At 44.7% G+C, this 20,990-nt stretch overlaps 1 protein-coding gene across 1 annotated transcript in view; it reads right to left on the bottom strand.

Moving 5' to 3' along the window:
- The window catches only part of LOC126416539 (cadherin-related tumor suppressor-like), a 191,816-nt gene that overhangs the window by 56,256 nt on the left and 114,570 nt on the right, over positions 1-20,990 (bottom strand). Inside the window, exons 4-5 of the mRNA XM_050084284.1 lie at positions 20,109-20,310; positions 2,878-3,056 (exon numbers count right to left, since the gene is read on the bottom strand). Coding sequence (XP_049940241.1) covers positions 2,878-3,056; positions 20,109-20,310 — 381 coding nt within the window. The remainder of the gene's footprint in view (positions 1-2,877; positions 3,057-20,108; positions 20,311-20,990) is intronic.

Genomic DNA, 20,990 nt, shown 5'->3' with positions numbered 1-20,990 from the left:
TATTTAATCTTGTTTATTATCGGTCATACGTCAATAAATACCAAAATTACTTAGTAGATTTGCATTTCGTTATGTTCACCCGCCAGGATGCGTAAAAATATACTGATTACTTGCATCCACCACTCAGTAAAAATGTATATAAAGTAGAATTATGAAAACCCGAAATATCGGGAAAATGCATCGAAATCGTAGATAAATGTAGATAATTCCATAGCAGGAAAAGGATGAGAAAGAAAAATTGAAGGAGAAAAATAACGAAAGAGGAAGCCACCTGACACAGTGATTCACAGAGTACAGTTTAATGATCACTAACGATTGGTTTAAGAATCATGAAAGAAGGTTGTATAAGTCGGAAGACCTGCTTGGAACTGGTGACATCCTTGGGAGAACCAGCCGCCACAAAACTACTACACCTGCTACGCAAAGTATAGGAGACAGGCGAAATGGTCTCAGACTTAAAGAAGAATGTAATAATTCTGGCTCCAAAGAAAACAAGATGCTGACAGGTGCTGATAAGTCACGGTTGCAAAGCACTAACACTAATTATTTACAGAAGAATGGAAAAGCTGGTACAAGCCGACCTCGAAGAAGATCAGTTTGGGTTCCGGAGAAATGTAGGAACACGCGGTGCGACTTCTTGTATAAGAAAGGTTAAGCAAAGCAAACCTACATTTATAGCATTTGTAGACTTAGAGAAAGTTTTTGAGAATGTTGACTGGAATACTCTTTGAAATTCCCATGATACCAGAGCTAAAATAGAGGGAGCGGAAGGGTATTTACAAATTATATAGAAACCGTACGGCAGTTATAAGAGTCGGGGGGCACGATAGGGAAGCAGTGGTAGAGAAGGGAGTGAGACAGTGTTGTAGCCTATCCTCGATGTTTTTCCATCAGTGCTTTGAACAAACAGTAAAGGAACCCAAAGAAAATTTGGAGTAGAAATTAAAGTCCAGGAAAGAAATAAAAACTTTGAGGTTTGTCGATGACATTGTAATTTTGTCAGAGACAGCAAAGGACTTGGAAGATCTGGTGAATGGGATGGACAGTCCCGTGAAAGGAGGATGTAAGATGAAAATTAACAAAAGTTGAACAAGGATTATAACCTGTAGAAGACTGAAATGAAGTGATGGTGAGGCAATTGAGATTACGAAACGGGACACTAAAAGTAGTGGATGTGTTTTGCTATTGGGAAGCAAAATAACCGATGGTGGCCGAAGTAGAGAGGATATAAATTGTGGACTAGCGTTTCTGAGGAAGAGAAATTTGCTAACATCGAACATAAATCTGAGTATTAGGAAGTCTCTTCTGGAGGTATTGGTCTGGAGAGTAGCCTTTTATGGATGTGAGATGTGGACGATAAACAGTCGAGACAAGCAGAAAACGAGCGCTTTTGAAAGAAGATTGTGACACAATGTGACTAAATAAGGGGTGGGGTGATGGGATACATGTCGAGGCAAAAGGCGCTGACTGGCTGCAAGTTGCTGTGAGCAGCGCTGCCGGTGGGTGTCTGCGTTCCTGCCAGGTCTACCTGCAGTACTGCTACAGGACCTCGTCTAAACTCAGCAACGTGTCGGCAATGGGGTCTTCGTCACTTTAAAGGCGTACTTGACTAAGGCGAACTCACCAGCTCCAATATACACTGAAACGCCAAAGAAAATGATACAGGCGTGCGTATTAAAACACAGTGATACGTCAACAGGCAGAATACGGCGCTGCTGCCGACAACGCCCACATGAGACAAGTGTCTGGCGCAGTTGTTAGGGCGCTTACTGCTGCTTCAATGGCACGTGATAAAGATTTAAGTGAGTTTGAACGCGGTGTTATAGTCGGCGAACGAGCGATGGGACACAGCGTCTTCGAGGTAGCGATGAAGGGCGGATTTTACCGTGCGACCATTTCACGAGTGTACCGCGAATATCAGCAATCCGGTAAAACATCAAACCTCCGATATCGCTGCGGCCGGTAAAAGATGCTGCAAGAATGGGACCAACGACAATTGAAGAGAATCGTCCAACGTGACAGAAGTGCAACCCTTTCGTAAATTGCTGCAGGTTTCAATGCTGGGCCATCAACAGATGTCAGCGTACGCGCCATTAAACGAAACGTCATCGATATGGGCTTTCGGAGCCGAAGGTCCATTCGTAAACCCTCGATGACAGCACGACACACAGCTTGACGGCTCTCTTGAGCCCGTCAACAGGACAATGGGCTGTCGATGACTGGAAACGTGTTGCCCGATCGGACGAGTCTAGTTTCGAGTTGTATCGAGCGGATGGACGTGTGCGAGTATGGAGACAACCTCACGAACCGTTGAACCCCGCATATGAGCAGGGGACTGTTCGAACTAGTGAAGGTTCTGTAAAGGTGTGGGGCGTGTTAATTTGGAGTGATACCCGACTCCTGACACGTCTAGATACGGCTCTGACAGGTGACACATACTTGTACGTAAGCGTTGTGTCTGATCAGCTGCATTCATTTCTGTCCACAGTGCACTTGGGCGATTGAAGCACGACAATGCGACACCGTACACGCCCAGAATTGCTCCAGGAACACTCTTATGAGTTTAAACACATCCGCTGGCCACTAAAGTCCCGAGACACCAACATTATTGAGCATATCCGGGATGCAGAGCCCTGCAGGATTTATGATGTCAGTTTCCTCCAGCACTACTTCGACATTAGCAGAGTGCACGCCAGGTCGTGTTGCGGCACTTGTGCACACTCACGGGGACCCTACACGGCGTTAGGCAGGTGTACCAGTTTGTTTTGATCTTCAGTGTAAAAGGTAGTCAGCGCTGCCACCGTCACGGCTTATATTCGAATCAGAGCCGACGTGGAAAGCGACGGTGGCGCCGCGCCGCAGCCGCAGCCGACTCACCTGCACGGTGGAGGAGAGCGGCGGCCGGCCGCGGTCTCGCGCCGTCACCAGCAGGTTGTAGAGCGGCCGCGCCTCGCGGTCCAGCGCCCGAGCCGTCACCAGCGAGCCGTTGGCCGTGATGGCGAAGTCGCCGGCCGCGTCGCCCGCGCTGATGCTGTACTCGATGTGGCCGTTCTCGCCTGCGGGCACGCCCACCCTCAGCGTCACCACACGTCACACTTCAACACCACCGACAGTCACTGTGCATTCATTACCACAATAACAATAAAAACAACAATAATAGTATTTGCTGAACGGCGCAATCAGCCACAAATCATTTTTAAATGTTTCTTTTTTTTTAGTGCCGTTTTTGGGCTACCACGTCCATCTTCAGGTGGCTAATATTTTCAATTGAACAAATGTTTCGGCCAACAGCATGTCGTCTACTCGCACACTACAAAAGAAAATCGGAATATTTTGTACCACTTTATAAGTTGTTTCACTAATACAAATATTATAAAGTGCTTGCATTTATATATGATGGAAATTTGATGTGCTCATTCACCTAATTTCCAGTAGACGGCGATTTGTTTTTTTTTTTTTTTTTTGTGATCCGTGTGGTTTTCTAGGTAGCTGTTTATGACGCTGAATTCCATACAGCACACAAATTGTAAATAACTTACTGTGACACACTTCATAATATTCTTATTATCAGTTTTCAGAATCACACACGTCCAACACACTTGGTGCTTTTGTTTACAGCTACATCTACGTGGATACTCCGCAAAACACATTCTAGTTCCTAGCAGAGGGTTCATCGAACTCCCATCACAATTCTCTATTATTCCAATCTCGCATAGCGCGGGGAAAGAACGAACACCTGTATCTTTCCGTACGAGCTCTGATTTCCATTATTTATCGTGGTGATTGTTTCTCGCTATGTAGGTACGCGTCAACAAAATATTATCGCATTCGGAGGAGAAAGCTGGTGATTGGAATTTCGTCAGAACATTCCGTCACAACGAGAAACGCCTTTCTTTTAATGATGTCCAGCCCAAATCCTGTATCATTTCAGTGACACTCTCTCCAATATTTCTCGGTAATACAGAACGTGCTGCCCTTCTTTCAACTTTTTCCATCTACTCCGTCCATCCTATCTGGTAAGGATCCCATACCGCGGAGCAGCATGCTAAGAGAGGACGGACAAAAGTAGTGTAGGCAGTCTCCTTAGTAGATCTGTTACATTTTCTAAGTCTCCTGCCAATAAAACGCAGTCTTTGGTTAGCCTTCCCCACAACATTTTCAGTGTGTTCCTTCCAATTTAAGTTGTTCGTAATTGTAATTCTTAGGTATTTAGTTGAATTTACGGCATTTAGATTAGACTGATTTACCGTGTAACCGAACTTCAACGGATTCCTTTTAACACTCACTTGGATCACCTCACACTTTTCGATATTTAAGTTCAATTGTTAATTTTCGCACGCTACAGATATCTCTTCTAAATCGTTTTGCAGTTTTTTTTGATCATCTGATGACTTTACTAGTCAATAAACAACAGCGTCATCTGCAAACAATATACGATGGCTGCTCAGATTGTCTCCCAAATCGTTTATATAGATAGGGAACAGCAAAGGGCCTATAGGACTACTTGAAATTATCATTAAGGAAAGATACAACAAAATCTTTCATTTCGTATTGACCAAAGATGTAAACAGAGCAAAGATGATATGTGGTACGTGCAAAATGTAACACGTTAGTAGCAGAAAAATGTTTGCAGTCAAAGAGAAAACTTATTATTAAGAGACAAAAGGTTTTAGCATGTTTCCTTTTATCCTTACTGTCAGTGGAAATGTTGAACGAATACTTTAAAGTCAAGTGATTGCACAATATAAGTTATACATAGGTGTACAGTCAATTCAACAGCATATGCATCGACCTAGAAAAGCACATGCACCGTAACAAAACCAGTTGCCATCTACAGGAACGTATGTAAGTGAACACAACAAATTTCCATCACATACAAATAAATGGAAGTACTTTAGCGCATTTTTATTAATGAAACAACTGAAAATATTAGTGATCTGAAGTTGGGCATGATAGCTCGAAACCGGTTATGGCACTAACATAAAACACTTAAACAGCATTTGTAGCTGGCTGTGTCATTCACAAACTATCATTAGCGGGCGCGGATTTCACAAGCTCTGACATGGATAAAACAACACCAGTGTGGTATGTTGGAAGGGCCTGGCGCGGGACTGTGAAGGGGCCGCTCGCTCCTTGCGCGGTTCGCGGCTCCCGGACAGCAGCCGGCTCCAGGTCTTCCCGGGCGGTCACGCACCCTACTACCAACTGCGCCCAACACTCACTTAAACGTACGTGATGGCGCGAGAAGCAACGTGGCAATGCCGTCGGCTGTTTGCTGTAACTAAGTAACGTCGGGCGCAATTTCTCTAATGTTTTGGCGGGTGTTCGCCGTTTTGTTTATGCTGCATGTAGCAAGAGTCGGCCCAAACAATCAGTGCTCGTCATGCCTCCTATGCGACACCCGGCGTGACTTTGCTTCCCGTTACGAACAAAACGTTTTTAAAGTGCAATTTCACGAGCCCATTCGATAGAGCCATCCAAAATTAGTCTAGTACGATATTCGTCTTATCGATATGTATTAGCAACAGTAAAACCCGCAGCGGCCAGTATTCAAACAGCAACAGCACGGCCTTGCAGTAGCAGCGCTGGAATGCTGCTTATGCTTCGCGTTTTAATGTCCGTGTTAATGCATATCGACCCAACAAATGTCGCGCTCGACTAATGCGGTACAGGTCTATCGATTGCGTATGTAAAATGCCGCTCTAAACAACAACTCTCTTTGTAATGGGAAAGAAATCCACGCTTTCCGTGCACACTGGGCGTCGCATAAAGGATGTGATGAACAACATTTATTTTGACTCAGTTCACCTGCAAGGGTGAGTCACTAACTATTGCCGCAAAGTATGATAGGAGCTGAAAAGTTTGTAGGACAAAAGTTGCATGGGAAAATGGGAGTCATAATATGACGTTGGTTTTTTGTTGCTATGTGGGGTGGCTTCAGAGATATGGTCAACTTTGCTTTTTTTTTTTTTTTTTTTAATGGGATGCTAAAGTTTGGTATTTATATTCTGAAGGGGCTATCGAGACGAATCCAATGATGTGTAACAGTAAGGTCTTTGAAGGTCAACGAAGGTCACAAAGGTGGCATGAGCGTCCATTTACAGGAGGTATTCGAAGTGATGACCTTTGGTATCAGTGCAGTGCTGCAATCTTCTTATCCTGGACTGGGTGGTATTCCTTATCACTTCGGCACTTATCGAAGCACATGCTCTCTCTCATATCTTCAGGTGTAGTTGGAACGTCTTCATAAACAATGTCTTTTACGAATCCCCACAAGAAAAAATCCAGAGGCGTCAAGTCTGGCGAACGAGCCGGCCACGACACATCTCCTCCGCGTCCAGTACAACGATTTGGGAATTGTCTCTGCAACTCATGTCTATCCATCAGCGAAAAATGTGGCGGACACTCATTGTGTTGATATACCACATTCTGTTCCTTGTTCGTAAAGGTATTTCTTCCAATAACAGACCTAATGTTTCTTGTAGGAATGTGGGGTACTTCCTACTATTAAGATTTCCTTCGATGAAAAAGGGGCCTATAATTCTGTCCTCCAGAATCCCACACCATACATTCACCGACCACGGTTTTGGTGTGCGACTTGCCACAGGCAACACGGGTTTTCTGTTGCCCAATAATTCACATTATGCAAATTAACATTTTCACGGTTAGTGAATGTTGCCTCGACGGTAAATTAAATCAAATTTCATGTGTCATCCCTCTGAATCTGAAGTTGAGCCCATCGGCAGAATTCAGTGCGACGCATACGATCCGTACCAGTTAATTCTAGGTGGAGGCTGATTTGGTAAGGATGATATTTATGACAAAGCAGAACACTAACAACACTACTCTGGCTCATGTCAGATTCCCTTGCGATTAGACGCGAACTAACACAAGGATCTCGAACCACAGTGGCAAGGGTACCAATTTTCGTTTCCTCGTTAGCAACTTTCCTTTGCCGGATATGTTTCCGATGCGTTAAAGATCCAGTTGTTCTCAATTTATCATACACATATTTAAATATACGACATGTAGGGTGAGTACGTTGAGGATATCTTTCAGCCTATAAGTCCCTAGCTCGCATTGAATTTCGTTGGCATTCTCCGTAAGTGAGAAGCATGTCGATTTGTTCTTCGAAGGAATAGATCATTCACATTCGCTTGATTCGACTTTACTAGTCTTACCGTTCCTATTAATGTTGTATTGCGAAACCGTCGAATGGTGTTTACATGTCAATGGCACGTTAGATGGATACGCCGTATTCGGCGAATATTTACTATCTGCACGATTTACGAGAGACAATTGTCATAGCATGTGCTTTGGTAAGTGCCGAAGTGATAAGGAATACCACTCAATCCGTGATAAGAAGATTGCAGCACTGCATCGGCACTAATGGTCATCACTTCGAATACCTTCTGTAAATGGACGTTCATGCCACCTTTGTGACCTTCGTTGACCTTCAAAGACCTTACTGTTACACATCATCGGATTCGTCTCGATAGCCGCTATCACAAAATAATTGCAAACTACAGCATCCCATTAAAAAAAAACGAAGTTAACCTTCATATCTCTGACGCGGCCCCATTTAACAACAAAAAACCAACGTCATATTACGGCCCCCCTTGTCCCATGCAACATTTGTTTCACAAACTTTTCAGCTACTATTATACTTTCGGCGTTATTCTAGGTGGCAATAGTTAGTGACTCGCCATATATAATCCATTCAGGCTTTGACGTTGGGCTCCATAATGGAGCAAGACAAGTTCATATGATCTTTCAACCTAGACAAGGCATACAAAATAAAATGGTGCAACTCGTCTGAAAATCTCTCATCAACAGGTACTGTATAAGCCATAGGGAAAGACACCTAATGTACAATCTTCACAGAATAACGAGCGAACAACAAAACTGGAAGTCCAAGAATGAAGTTTCTGAAAGAGAAACAAGGCGTTAGGCACGGATGCAGCCATTCTTCAATATCCTACAACCTGTAGGTGCAAATGGCAAAGACAGCAATAAAAATCAGTGACAAGTCCTCAATAAAAGTCACAGCCTGTTGGATGGAACAAACCTGAGGTGTAGCAGAAATGCGAACTTAACATCAGATCTGGGAACCGTGAATTCACGAACTGATGGAATTCTGCTCTCTAAAATAAATCTACCAGTATCAAACATTGTCGATAATTTGACGAAGAAATCTCTGAGAAGGCACCTCGGGTCACAGTATTGCGCAGAGATTATTTGTGGGCTGTGGGACATCCGGGAAAGACAAGAATCAAAGCACCTGCCATGTCGTGTTGCTGAAGAAAGCTGAAAACTACATGTCTCGGTACGATTCGAAATGAGAAGCATTTCTGCAGAATCAGCTTGTAAAGTAATATGTGGAAAACAAGTCGATTGGACGTGGTGTTAAGAGTTTAGAAAATACACTCATGCTCTAAATTAAGGATAATGCTGATACATGGTGAAACAGAGTTCTGGTGGGCGGTTTGCGGGTTTAAATGCGGTGCGTTTGACCTGCGGTCGTCGCACGGTAGCGCTGGTAGCAGTCCACATACGCAGAGGTGTGTTGGTGCCTGTCAGACTACGGTGCAGCGAGTAAGTGTGCAGACGTTTTCAGACGTGATAATGGTGACTGTGTGTTGAAAATGGCTCAAAGAACACATATTGGTGACGTTATGAGGGGTAGAATACTAGGCCGACTGGAGGCTGGTCAAACACAGCAGGTCGTAGAACGGGCCCTCCGTATGCCACAAAGTGCGATCTCAAGATTATGGCAACGATTCCAGCAGACAGGAAACGTATCCAGGCGTTACAGTACGGGACGATCACAGTGTACAACACTACAAGGAGACCGATATCTCACCATCAGTGCCCGCAGACGGCCACGGAGTACTGCAGGTAGCCTTGCTCAGGACCTTACCGCAGCCACTGGAAAAGTTGTCTCCAGACACACAGTCTACAGACGACTGAACAGACGTGGTTTATTCGCCCGGAGACCTGCAAGGTGCATTCCACTGACCCCTGGTCACAGGAGAGCCCGTAAAGCCTGGTGTCAAGAACACAGTACATGGTCATTGGAACAGTGGTCCCAGGTTATGTTCACGGAAGAGTCCAGGTATAGTCTGAACGGTGATTCTCGTTGGGTTTTCATCTGGCGTGAACTAGGAACCAGGAACTAGACACAAACCCCTTAATGACCTTGAAAGGGACTCATATGGAGGTCGTGGTTTGATGGAGTGGGGTGGGATTATGATTGGTGCACGTACACCCCTGCATGTCTTTTACAGAGGAACCGTAACAGGTCAGGTGTATCGGGACCTCCTTTTGCACCAGAATGTCCACTTTTTCAGGGGTGCAGTGGGTCCCACCTTCCTCCTGATGGATGATAACGCGCGGCCCCACCGAGCTGCCATCGTGGAGGAGTACCTTGAAACAGAAGATATCAGGCGAATGGAGTGGCCTGCCTGTTCTCCAGACCTAAACCCCACCGAGCACGTCTGGGATGCTCTCGGTCGACGTATCGCTGCACGTCTTCACACCCCTACAACACTTGAGGAGCTCCGACAGGCACTGGCGCAAGAATGGGAGGCTATACCCCAGCAGCTGCTCGGCCACCTGATCCAGAGTATGCCAACCCGTTGTGCGGCCTGTGTACGTGTGCATGGTTATCATATCCCATATTGATGTCGGTGTACACGTGCAGGAAACAGTGGCGTTTTATAGCACATGTGTTTTGGGACGGTTTTCTCAACGTATCACCAATACCGTGGACTTACAAATTTGTCTCGTGTGTGTTCCCTATGTGCCTATGCTATTAGCGCCAGTTTTGTATAGTATGACGTTGTGTTGCACCACATTCTACAATTATCCTAAGTTTATGAGCATGAGTGCAGTTTCAGTAGTAGTAAAGGGAGCCACAGTTGGTAGGAACAATGGGGGAAGACAGTTATTAGATAAAATGTACCCACCACAGCTCGTAACTGAAGACGATGGGTGTAGTTGCTACACATCAGATAATTCTGTACAAAAATACACCCCAAAACTGACAAAAAACCAGAGACATATACCAGAAAGCAGGTATATATCAGCTACAGTGTAACACTTGTGAAGGCATATACAAGGCCAAACAGGGAGAACACTTGATGTCAGATACAAAGAACACATGAGAGACTGGAAATATGGAACAAACCACTCCACATTTGCAGAACACCTAAGAGAAAATGACCACAAGCCAATGACTAGAGAAGATGACATGAAAATAATTAGAATCAACAATAAAAAAACACCTCCTAACCATGCAAGAAAATTTCCACATACAGAAAAGCAAATCAGAGGGGAAAATCCTGTTGAATGACCAAGTACATATGCCAAGCAATTCATTATTTACACTAATAGATAAAATAACAGAATAACGTTCGCAAAAAGTATTAATATAATAATACTGTCCAATATAATAATAATAATAGAACCCAACACCTTTACACTCACTCATCCATGAACCCCTCCACAGAATATTGAAACGAAAAGTCAGATGAGCTGTCATCAAAGTTTTCAACCACTCGCTAACAGCTAGGACAACCGCCCCCCCCCCACCCCCCACCCCGCCAAAAAAAAAAAAAAATAAATAAAAGTAACTGGTCTGCTCTATCTCTCTCTCACTCATTCACACACACGGAATAAACATCATACATCATAAATAGAAGTTAGTCCCGAACATATAGTTCGTTAGGTTGGCAACAAATAGGTAAACATACAAAAGAAGATGAAACACGTCATGGAGTCGCAATATTTAAGTTGTGAAGAACAGTGTACGACGAAATAGTTGTATCGAGTGACAAAGGAACAATAGTCCACCACAAAAAAGAGTGAGAAACATGGTTAACAGTGTGTGGCAAGCGAGAATACAAAGATGTGATTACTGGCAGTGATAAAAGTGGTAGTGCGACCTCCAGACCAGATGTGAGGAAACGCAGATCAGCAAATCGTAAGTAATTACTTTTTTACAAAAAAATCGCTAAGTGAAGTGTTTAATAATTTAAAACTAGCAAAGCTGTATCGTTATAGATCTCCTGATGATGCCATAGAACAGGAGAAAGCGGAACGCGTATGAGATAAATAAAGTAAGTAGCAGCAGGAAAAGGCAGTTTTATTTACAAAAGAAGTATTTATATGCTTGCCGCGGAGGATGGCCACAAACGTTATACACAGTATATTGTACACTCGAGGACTAAGTTTTCTTTGATAATTAATGTATTTTTGGATTTAATACAGTATATCCTCTACATTTTAAAACTGTATCATCCGGTTTCATAAAGTACAGTGCACTATTTCCCCTACGTTTTCAAAATAAATGAAAAACAAAATAAATGAATAAAATATGCTTCAGACACTCAATAATCCGGCACATCCGCTAATCCGGCACCCATACGTGCCAGGAATGGCCGGACTAGCGAGAGTCTAGTGTATCGCCATCCCGCGACTTTTAGTGAGCTTTCGGGAAGTGCAGGGCCCCACTAACCGAAGGCGATAGGCGGTTAGGACAGAGCCGGCCGCGGTCGGCACTCCGACTCGTCCAGAGCAGCAGCACGCCCAACGCCCAGGTGGCAGCCGGCGGCGCGCTAATGAGAGGCAGGCGCGGAGCGCAGCGTTTGGCGGTCACCGGTTCCGAGTCGGTGTGCCGTCTGAGCGGCTCTCGGCCGCAGCCTCGGACCGCTGGCGAGGATTGGCGGCGGTTTTCGACATCGGCGCAGCCGGCCGACACGCCGCAGTGGCGCTGCGGGCGGCGTGGCGGCGGCGGCTGGCATCAGATAAGCCGGTGTAACGCTAGACGCGGACACGGCCCGGGCCGGGCCGCCGTAAAGCCGCGGCCGCGGACACGGCCAGGGCCGGGCCGGGCCGGGCCGCCGTAAACACCGGCCGCCATAAAGGCGGCGCCGTACCTTACCTTCACTCGCTGGCAGTCGGCCGCGGCGCGGCAGGCCCGCCATAAAGATGCGGCGATTAATTGGCCCCCCCGTCCGGCGCTGACTCGCGACGCTACTGACTCGGACGTCGCCTCGCCCTACGGGCCGCCTTTCGGCTGGAGGGCGACTAGCTGTAGTGGTGCTGGAATCGGCCTTTCCCGGAACGACACCACACTTGCCGCAACAGTCCAGTACAGTGATTTGTGCGGGTTCGTTAAAAACTGACGAGCGAAAACATTTTGACGGGTGCCCACAGCGAGAGTGCGTGCTGCCTGGGCGCCTATTCTGTATCTTTCCGTTATTGCGCCGGTCGTTTCGGTACTCGAGAGCACCAAACGGTCTAGTACTCGAATTAGAGCCGCTACGTTACTCAGTAAGCATTTCGGTAGCGATACCGTTCGGGTCTAGAGAACCAAACTGCTGTTGGCGGTTCGCGTCGCGCAAGCCAATCAAAAGCGAGCGGCTGCAGACCTGCACATGCGCACAGCGCCACCAGCACAAAGCGGCTAGCAGAGGACAGAGGCGCGCTATTCTTCCGAGCACCGAAAAGGTAGCGTATTTGACTGTATTCTGCAGATTGTCGTAAATGCCGCATTACGTCATTTTATACTCATTCACACTGACATCGTGTTTTGGATTTTACGTTTCGGAAAATGAGTTAGGAATAGTGTCTAGTACCACATTGTACTAATACATGTATAAAAACAGCCGAAAAATCGACTCTGAGAGTTTCAACGAATAAGAAGATAAACAGAATGTGGTTATAACTCGCTCCTACAGATCCAAATGATTAAGTAGCCCACTTCCCTATATGATACGTCAACGATTTGGATATTAAAAACAAAATTGAAAAAAACGCATAGAGCTCCTGCAGTTCGTCCAAGTTCATAACATGCTTCTCGTGAATGAAAATGATTCGTATCTGGTGCTACAGTCTTCAAAATATTAGGGCGGAGATCTTTCATCTCTGTCTACTGTTGTTGAGGATTCGATCGCAGATAAATACTTGTGACAAGCAAGATTGTGAAGATGACTGCTGCTACCTACATTCCCAGTATTTTAAGTTGTGTTCTTACATTCCTGTCTAACCGCATACTCGGAAATCGCTACATATTCGGAAAGAATGGTGAATTATTTCTGACAACATTTCGATTTTTAAACACACAGAAATCTCGAAATCATTACTGAGGAAACGCGCTCTTACATGTAAGTAATAACAAATATTGCAGAAAAATCTTCACTTACACGAATAACATTCTCTTAGAACGTGTTGCATATATGAAGAGGGAAAAAATATTTTGCACACCATCCGTGGTCGAAACCGTGGCCTTTCGTATCGCATACCCGCGCGCTAGCCACTTAGCCACGCCAAACAACAGTAACGTACAGCTCAATTTTAGTGGTATTGCGGAGAGGAACCTAGGCTGATATCTTTGCCAAACGGTGCTGCGTAAGTCATAAATGAGTGATAGTTTGGGAGGTTTCCAATATCAGGCTTCACATAATTGCTTTCCATTGCTACTTGAAAGTTGTAAACACAACTAACTAACCCATTTGTGGGAAAAAGTACACAAAGGCACTAGTAACGTCAGTTCACACTCATGTATTATACGTAAGCAGAGCCGATCTCTTGATATTTAATGATGTTTAAACTCTTATTTGCATAAAAATAACACGTATTTTGAGAGAATATTGATCGAAAACGTTTTTTCTATGTAATCATTCACAAACTAACCATATTTCTAACAAAGGAAAATAGTCTATCACGAACTCACTTTCCAACCGGATGCGTCCTCCGGTGATTCTTTAGTAACTCAATCACTAAATCCAAAGTTAAAACCGCTAAATATGTTTAAAATAACAAATGATAGGTGCACATAAACCACAGCTCACCACTCGACAGGGCTAGACCGAAATCCAAAATCTCTCGGTACAATTGTCGCAAAATCGGTGGGAGGACTGTCCGGTAACAAGTCTCAGAAGCTTACTGAATAGCGTATTTCGATAAAGAACCGATTCGGAGGAGCCGTCCTCACACGGTGACGTGCAGCTGTACGATTCGTGTGACATCTCTCGCTGGTATTTCGCACTGAGGAGCCTGTCTCGCGCGAAAGACAGAATAAGTCCTGCGACATATCGACAACGTGTCGCGTAAAGTATAACCGATTAGAAGCAATGTCACCAGCATAATTCGCGAGACGCGATACGAAGCCTTTATTTGGTGGATTTCACTGTACGAATATAAGCCGATTCTACAGCCATCGTCACACGGAGCGTGCTGCCGAACGTTAACGTTGAGCGTGCCAAGTTCAACGCGCTGCTGAACGCTCAGGAACGATGCGACTTGTGCATGCGGTACGTGGGCCGGATCGTGGTATACGCGATCGCAACGCACTCCAGCGGCAGTTGAGGGATGTTTCTAGATCATAAATCACACTGTTTACTCAAAAGGCGCGCGTAAAATTCCCACGTTACCTCTGTTAAAACGCAGATTTCCTCCGTTGTTCATATCCTAGTCACAGGCTTATAAAAGTTCCATTGCAAACAGTGTGACACGAATTTGCAATAGTTGTCCACATAAAATAAACACTATTTTATCTTTATCTTTCCCACATTTTAGTAAAACACTAATATCATTCTTACTTGATCACTGTTCCTACCCAATAGCAGAGTCTTTACAACATGTAAATTACAAAACTCAGGCCGGTCGGAGTGGCCGAGCGGTTCTAGGCGCTTCAGTCTGGGACCACGCTGCTGCTACGGTCGCAGGTTCGAATCCTGCCTCGGGGATGGATATGTGTGATGTCCTTAGGTTAGAAAGGTTTAAGTAGTTCTAAGTTCTAGGGGACTGATCACCTCAGATGTTAAGTCCCATAGTGGTCAGAGCCATTTGAACCATTTTTTTGAAATTACGAAACTCAAAAGAAAAAGGAACAAAATATCTTTATTCAAGTAGTGGCGGCTCTGTTCCTGGAACGCACCTCCGTTACAGCCGCCGCTTTGAAGCTTACATACAGCGCTGCCACAGTCGGAACTTCATGAAACCGTAGGGGCTGAAGCATCAACTTTTCGCGTTGTCCCACGACAAATTCAGATTTTTCTCAGCCGAAACTGGACGAGAAAAAAATGTATTGCGTTACTTATTAAACACCCCAAGTCCAGCAATGCCATCCGAGCATGGCGGCTTTAGAAGAAACTGGAGTTGCTGGGATCAGGCGCTAACTCTCAGAACGCTGGTTGAATCTCGGTTACAGAGACACCTCAGATCGGTCGCAGCTTTTCTGTGCCTGATGGCAGCTTACGATACGGTACAGAGAGAAAAACAGATGTTCACATTTGCTGGCATCATTTCATATCACAAGTTAGCAACAATTTTAATTTTTTTCTGAACGGAAAACTAGGGGCATGCGGAACCACGAACAATAGCTTGCCTCCACTCTACTTTGTATATCTACGACGATACTTATCCAGTGTATGTTCTGGATCACAAAGGACCGCTGATAAAGTTAATGCCGCACCTGACAAGAGGTAGGAGACGAGGGCCTGGCGCAGTTTCAGGGTCACTAGTGACGTCATTTATGGTGTCTCGTTGCGGACTTGGGCATCCTAGCGCAGACTCGAGGTCAGCCGCCACCCTCACAGGCCTGCCGCGCGTTTCTGTTATTGCCGGGAGGAGCCCAGAACCGGTTATAACTGGTTTGAAGACATCACTTACGACATGCCATGCAGGTGATCTGACAGTAATATGCAGGAACGATGATACGAAGCACTGTAAAAAGGACACTCACAAGTTGCCTCGCTGTGTAGAATACGTTCTGCTGCAAACAGACACTCCAAACTAGCCCAAGTAAAACAGTCACAGTTGTAGCATACTCTTTGTGTTACTTAATTTGTTGGTTGAGCAAGAAATAAAGGAAAACAAGGAAAAATTTGGAAAGGGGCTAAAGCTCAGAGAGAAAAATAAAAACTTCGAGGTTGGCCGATGACATTTGAGTTCTGTCACAGACGTCTGAAGACTTGGAAGACCTGTAGCACAGAATGAATAGGTCTTGAAAGCGGTTGTAAGATAACCACGAACAAAAGCGTGACAAGAACAATAGAATGCAGTGGAATGGATCAGCCAGTGCCCAGGGAACTAGATTAGAGAATGAGGCACTACAGGTCAGCAAAGCTACTGACGATACCGGAAGCAGAGAAATATAAAATGTAGGTAGGCAATAACTGTAAAAGCATGTATGTATGAATGATGAGATGAAGGAAATTATTCAGATAGTTAAGGAAGAACAGAATGTGTGATGTGTGACTGTAATTCGACAGTACGAAAAGGAAGGAAGAAAGCAACACGAAGGCGCCCAGTCGAATTTTTAGAAAGCATAATTTAATCATCGCTAATATCTGGTCAAAAAATCATGAAACAAGATTATACTCGTTGAGGACAGTTGGACACACAAAGGAAGGTTTCAAATATAAATGGTTCAAATGACTCTAAGCACTATGGAACTTAACATCTGAGGTCATCAGTCCCCTGCATTTACAACTAATTAAACCTAACTAACCTAAGGACATTACACACATCCGTGCCGGATGCAGGATTCGAAGAAGGTTCAAATAGTCCACATAATGGTAAGATAGAGATTTAAAGCCAGATTTGAAACTGTAAGAATTTACAGGGGCATAAGTTGACTCTGATCATAATTTATTGATTATGTACTGCAGATTAGAACTGAAGAAATTGCAACCCAGAAGGGAATTAAGGATAAGGGAGCTGGATCAACTGATGGAACGAGGGACTGCTGAACAATTCAGAGGGAGACAACGATGGAATGAAACAGGGGAAAGGAATGTAATAGAAGACGGATGGGTGGCTTTGAGAGACAAAACAGGGAAGGCAATGGATGATCAAACAGGTAACAAGGTAACGCATATTGCAAATCCTTCGACAGCACAGAAGATATTTAAATTAACTGGCGAACGAAGGAAATATAAATATTCAACAAATGAGCAAAACGAAATGGAATACAGATGTCTAAAAATTGCGATTACAATAAGTGCGAAATGGATAAGAAGGTCTGCCTAGAGGGCAACTGAAAGGCTATAGAAACGTGTGTAGTAGATGAAGTACAGAACCTGCTGCAGAAAAATGAAAGATAGCTTTGGCTGAAAAAGACGCAGCTGTATGAATATCAAGAGCTCAGATGGCGAGTCATTACGAAGCAAAGGAGGGGAAGTTGGGAGATGGACGGAAAATGTATAGAGTCTATAAATGGAAAACAAACTAGAGGACGATATTATAGGAAGAGAGGAGAAAGTAGGTAAAGATGGGATACGATACTGAGAAAAGGATTTGACGGAACAATGAAAGACTTAAGTCGAAACAAGGCCTCTGGAGTAGATGATATTCCCGAAGACTTATTAAGATACTTAGAAGAATGACAAAATTATGCTACCCGGTGTTAAGATATATAAGACACTAGAAGTAGTTTTAGACTTCATGAAGAAAGTAATAATCCCAGTTCCGAAGAGGGCAGGCGCTGACAGGTGTGAACACCAAGGAGCCATCAATTTAGTAAGTAACGGTTGCAAAATCCTGACAGTAGTTGTTTGCAGACGAATGGAAAAAGAAACAGCAACTGTACTAAAGTTTAACAGCTGTTTTCACATAGAACCTGAATTTAAGGCTAACAAGAAAAATCTCAGCAAAATTGCTGTAGTTATTCATGCTACTTAGTTTTAAGAGGTCCTAAAACAAATGACTTGCGTGCAAATAAGATTCATGATTTAGCTGAACACACAAGCGCGCGCGCGCGCACGCCCGCGCGCGCGCGCGCACACACGCACACACACACACACACACACACACACACACACACACACACACACACACACACACACAAAAGCATCAGAATTAAAACGAGCAGTCGTTTATTCAGGCGAAACGTGAATAAAAGTTTTCAGAGAGACAATGCGCGAGTATTCTCAGACAAATGTACCACTGAGAGTTTTGTCGTAGCGTGCAAGGCAGGGATGTGCGGCGAGGGTCGTGTGGGCAGTACAGTGCAGGACACCGAAACATGAGTGGTGCGTGAGGCCCGTCTTACAAGGCGGAAACAGAGAATGACAGCAGAGCTCCTACTGGCGTGGCAGTTAACTTTGAACACGAAAAATTATGCCTCGAAAATCAGTGCTTTTAATTGAAAATACACAACAGTTTTCATTTGCTACTAGACTACGAGGGCCACTCATAAATATAAAGTACGCGCCTCGAAACCGAAAGTAACATATTTGAGAAATCCCAATCAAAAACTAACTTCTCGTAGCTGGGATTCACAGTCACATGAAATTTTATAAATGATGTCGTGGTTCCCTTTTGACTGCAAAATTATTTATTTGTGAAACCCATTATTGCAATTTCGACCGTGTGCCCATTATCAAGTGGAAATTATTGGGCTATAGCGGATGTCAAAATCTAAATATCATCTGACATGACATGACGACACAGAAACTGATTTCGTCGGCTGTATCGTTGATTGTGACTTCTTGTGTGTAATGACTTTTTGAACTGCATATTGAACAATATTGCTCGTATGCTGCTTTATCTTCGCATGCATCTATAATATTGGTTCGAGGAAATGTTTGTTTTTGTTTCATATAAAACAGAAGTTGGTTTCGTTGCATAGTGTTCTGTCAACGTTTGTTCCTGCCTACGAATCCATGTATGAAGTTCTCGATTTAAATACATTGTATTTATCAGTTTTTCGTACCTACTCGCATTTAATGGAGACATTTATGTAATCAGCTTTTGACAGAACTGGTGTTCAACATTATTACATCTTGCCTTGGGATGAGTACGTGTTTCTGCTTTAAATAGTGTTGCTTCTTGTAACGACTATGCTTTGTAGTCTTAGTCACTAAAGTACTCTCCTTACAAATGCCAAAAATAAAACAGTAGTTATGCAGATGTCTTCACACGTTATTAACAGGTACTACGAACAATACATTTTAGCAGAGATGAATGCAGTACAATCGTTCCCCCAATCGTTTGACAATTTAAAGACAAGTAGTACAAAATTCACACGTTTTCTTCACTGGATCTACTAGTGAATGCTCCATAACTGGAGTTTACTAAATGCAGTACATTCAGTGTGGGGGAAGAACGTCGAGACTATATGAAGCAATGCTATGTACAAATATGCACTTCAATGTAGGATATTTACGCTGCATAACAGTATGTGCCATAATAACGGCAGGAAGCATAAATACATACTCATTTTGTCTAAAGATGTAATAAAGCTGATACAGTGGTGGCTCCACTCGGTCCTCTGTAATGTGAAGAATAATCTTCTGTTCTGAACAAAACAAAAACAAATATGGAAGACTTTAAATCGTTCTACAAGAAGCTGCAGCCCACCAAGTGGGATGGCAGTGAAGCAAGTTTGTGTCTTCGCAACTGCTTACATAAGTTGCAATCCCAGTTCTGAGAGTTGCAATCGCAGCTCCTCAGATGTAAAAATGGTGGTGTCGAGAGGCACGGCAGGACTGGAGCTGTCTTTGTGGGTGTGGTGTGCCAGGGAGTGGTGGAACGGGCAGGGGATCAGAGGGGCAGGAGGTCAGAGGAGCTATAGGTGCCAGAGGGACAGTGGGTTGCAGGGGCAAGAGGACAAGAAAGTAGGGGGCTGAAGGGGGCAGGGGGACAGAGGGGTAATAGGCAGAGTGGTAGGGGGAAAGAGGGGCAGGGGGGCAGATGGGAAGGGGTTGGAGGGGGAGGGGCCAATAGGCAGGGAGACACAGGGTCACGTGACCAGAGGGGGAGGGAGTCAAGGAGGAGAGGGGGCAGAAGGGCAGGGGGACAGAGGGACAGGGGACCGAGGAGCAGTGGGACACATTGTCAGGGGACCAGAGGGTCAGGGAGCCAATGTGCAGGGGGACAGAGGGGCGGAATGGGAAGGGGGAAAGTGGCAGGGGTACAGAGGGGCAGGGGGACAGAGGGGCAGAGGGGCAGAGGGCAGGGGCCAAGGACCAGGGGGACACATTGTCAGGGGACCAGATGGGCAGATAGGCAAGGGGACAGAAGAGGAGGAGGGGGACAGAGGGGCACGGGACTAGAGCTGCCAGGGGCGAGAGGCTGGAGCGGAGTGCTGGCCTTACCGGAGTCGAGGTCAGTGGCGCTGACGGTGAGCACAGGCGAGCCGACGGTGATGTTCTCGAAGACCTCGTTGCTGTAGCTCATCGGGTCGAACAGTGGTGCGTTGTCGTTGAGGTCGAGTACGTTGAAGTAGACACTCACTGTAGAGCTGAGCGGTGGCCGCCCCGAGTCCTGTGCCTGCACCACGAAGATGTAGTGCGCCACCTGCCAGCACATACGTATTCACTGTTAATAATAACACTCCTGCATGCACTAAATAACAAGTCATCATATATTACTGAATGTGGCGAAGCATCTTTTTTTATCTGCTACCGTTTCAGTGGTATTCATTCAGAAACATTATACTCAATACTGTTTTCAAGGGGGTGTTACATCCCATTAACTTCCGTATGGGCACATATCGAGAAATATGTATCTCTTATTTTGCTTCACACTACGAAAAATTCAAAGCTGATAAAAACAATAGGTTTGCCTGTAAGTGAAATACTTATCATGGGAAGCTCATACTAGCATTTTATGTTGTGTCAAATACCACGTGTTGACGTTGTGACAGTATCTTGCCACTGTAAATCTGAAATACAGATGTGGCACATGTACATCTCACATTTTGTGACGACTGCTTTTCAAATAATGTAATTCCCTGAACTGTATTTTCTTAGAAGTTATCCGTGGGTGTCCCACATAAAACAGGACGCCTCACGTACCGGTTAATCATCTCTAGTCGAGTTCCTTGTGCAGTGGCATCACTGTGCCGAAAGTTTTGTCGGAAAGTTGAGTGCAGCTGTGTATTCGTGCTTCAGTAATTGTGACATGCTCCTACTGTTGACTTGTTACAGAAATGGGGCACTTTGCATTACAGTTCCTATTGTGGAGTGTTACGTAAA

Source organism: Schistocerca serialis, chromosome 8 (genome assembly GCF_023864345.2).
Source record: "Schistocerca serialis cubense isolate TAMUIC-IGC-003099 chromosome 8, iqSchSeri2.2, whole genome shotgun sequence".
Lineage (NCBI taxonomy): Eukaryota > Metazoa > Arthropoda > Insecta > Orthoptera > Acrididae > Schistocerca > Schistocerca serialis.
The sequence above is the reverse complement of the archived record's forward strand: the minus strand, read 5'-3'. Positions and strand labels throughout refer to the sequence as shown.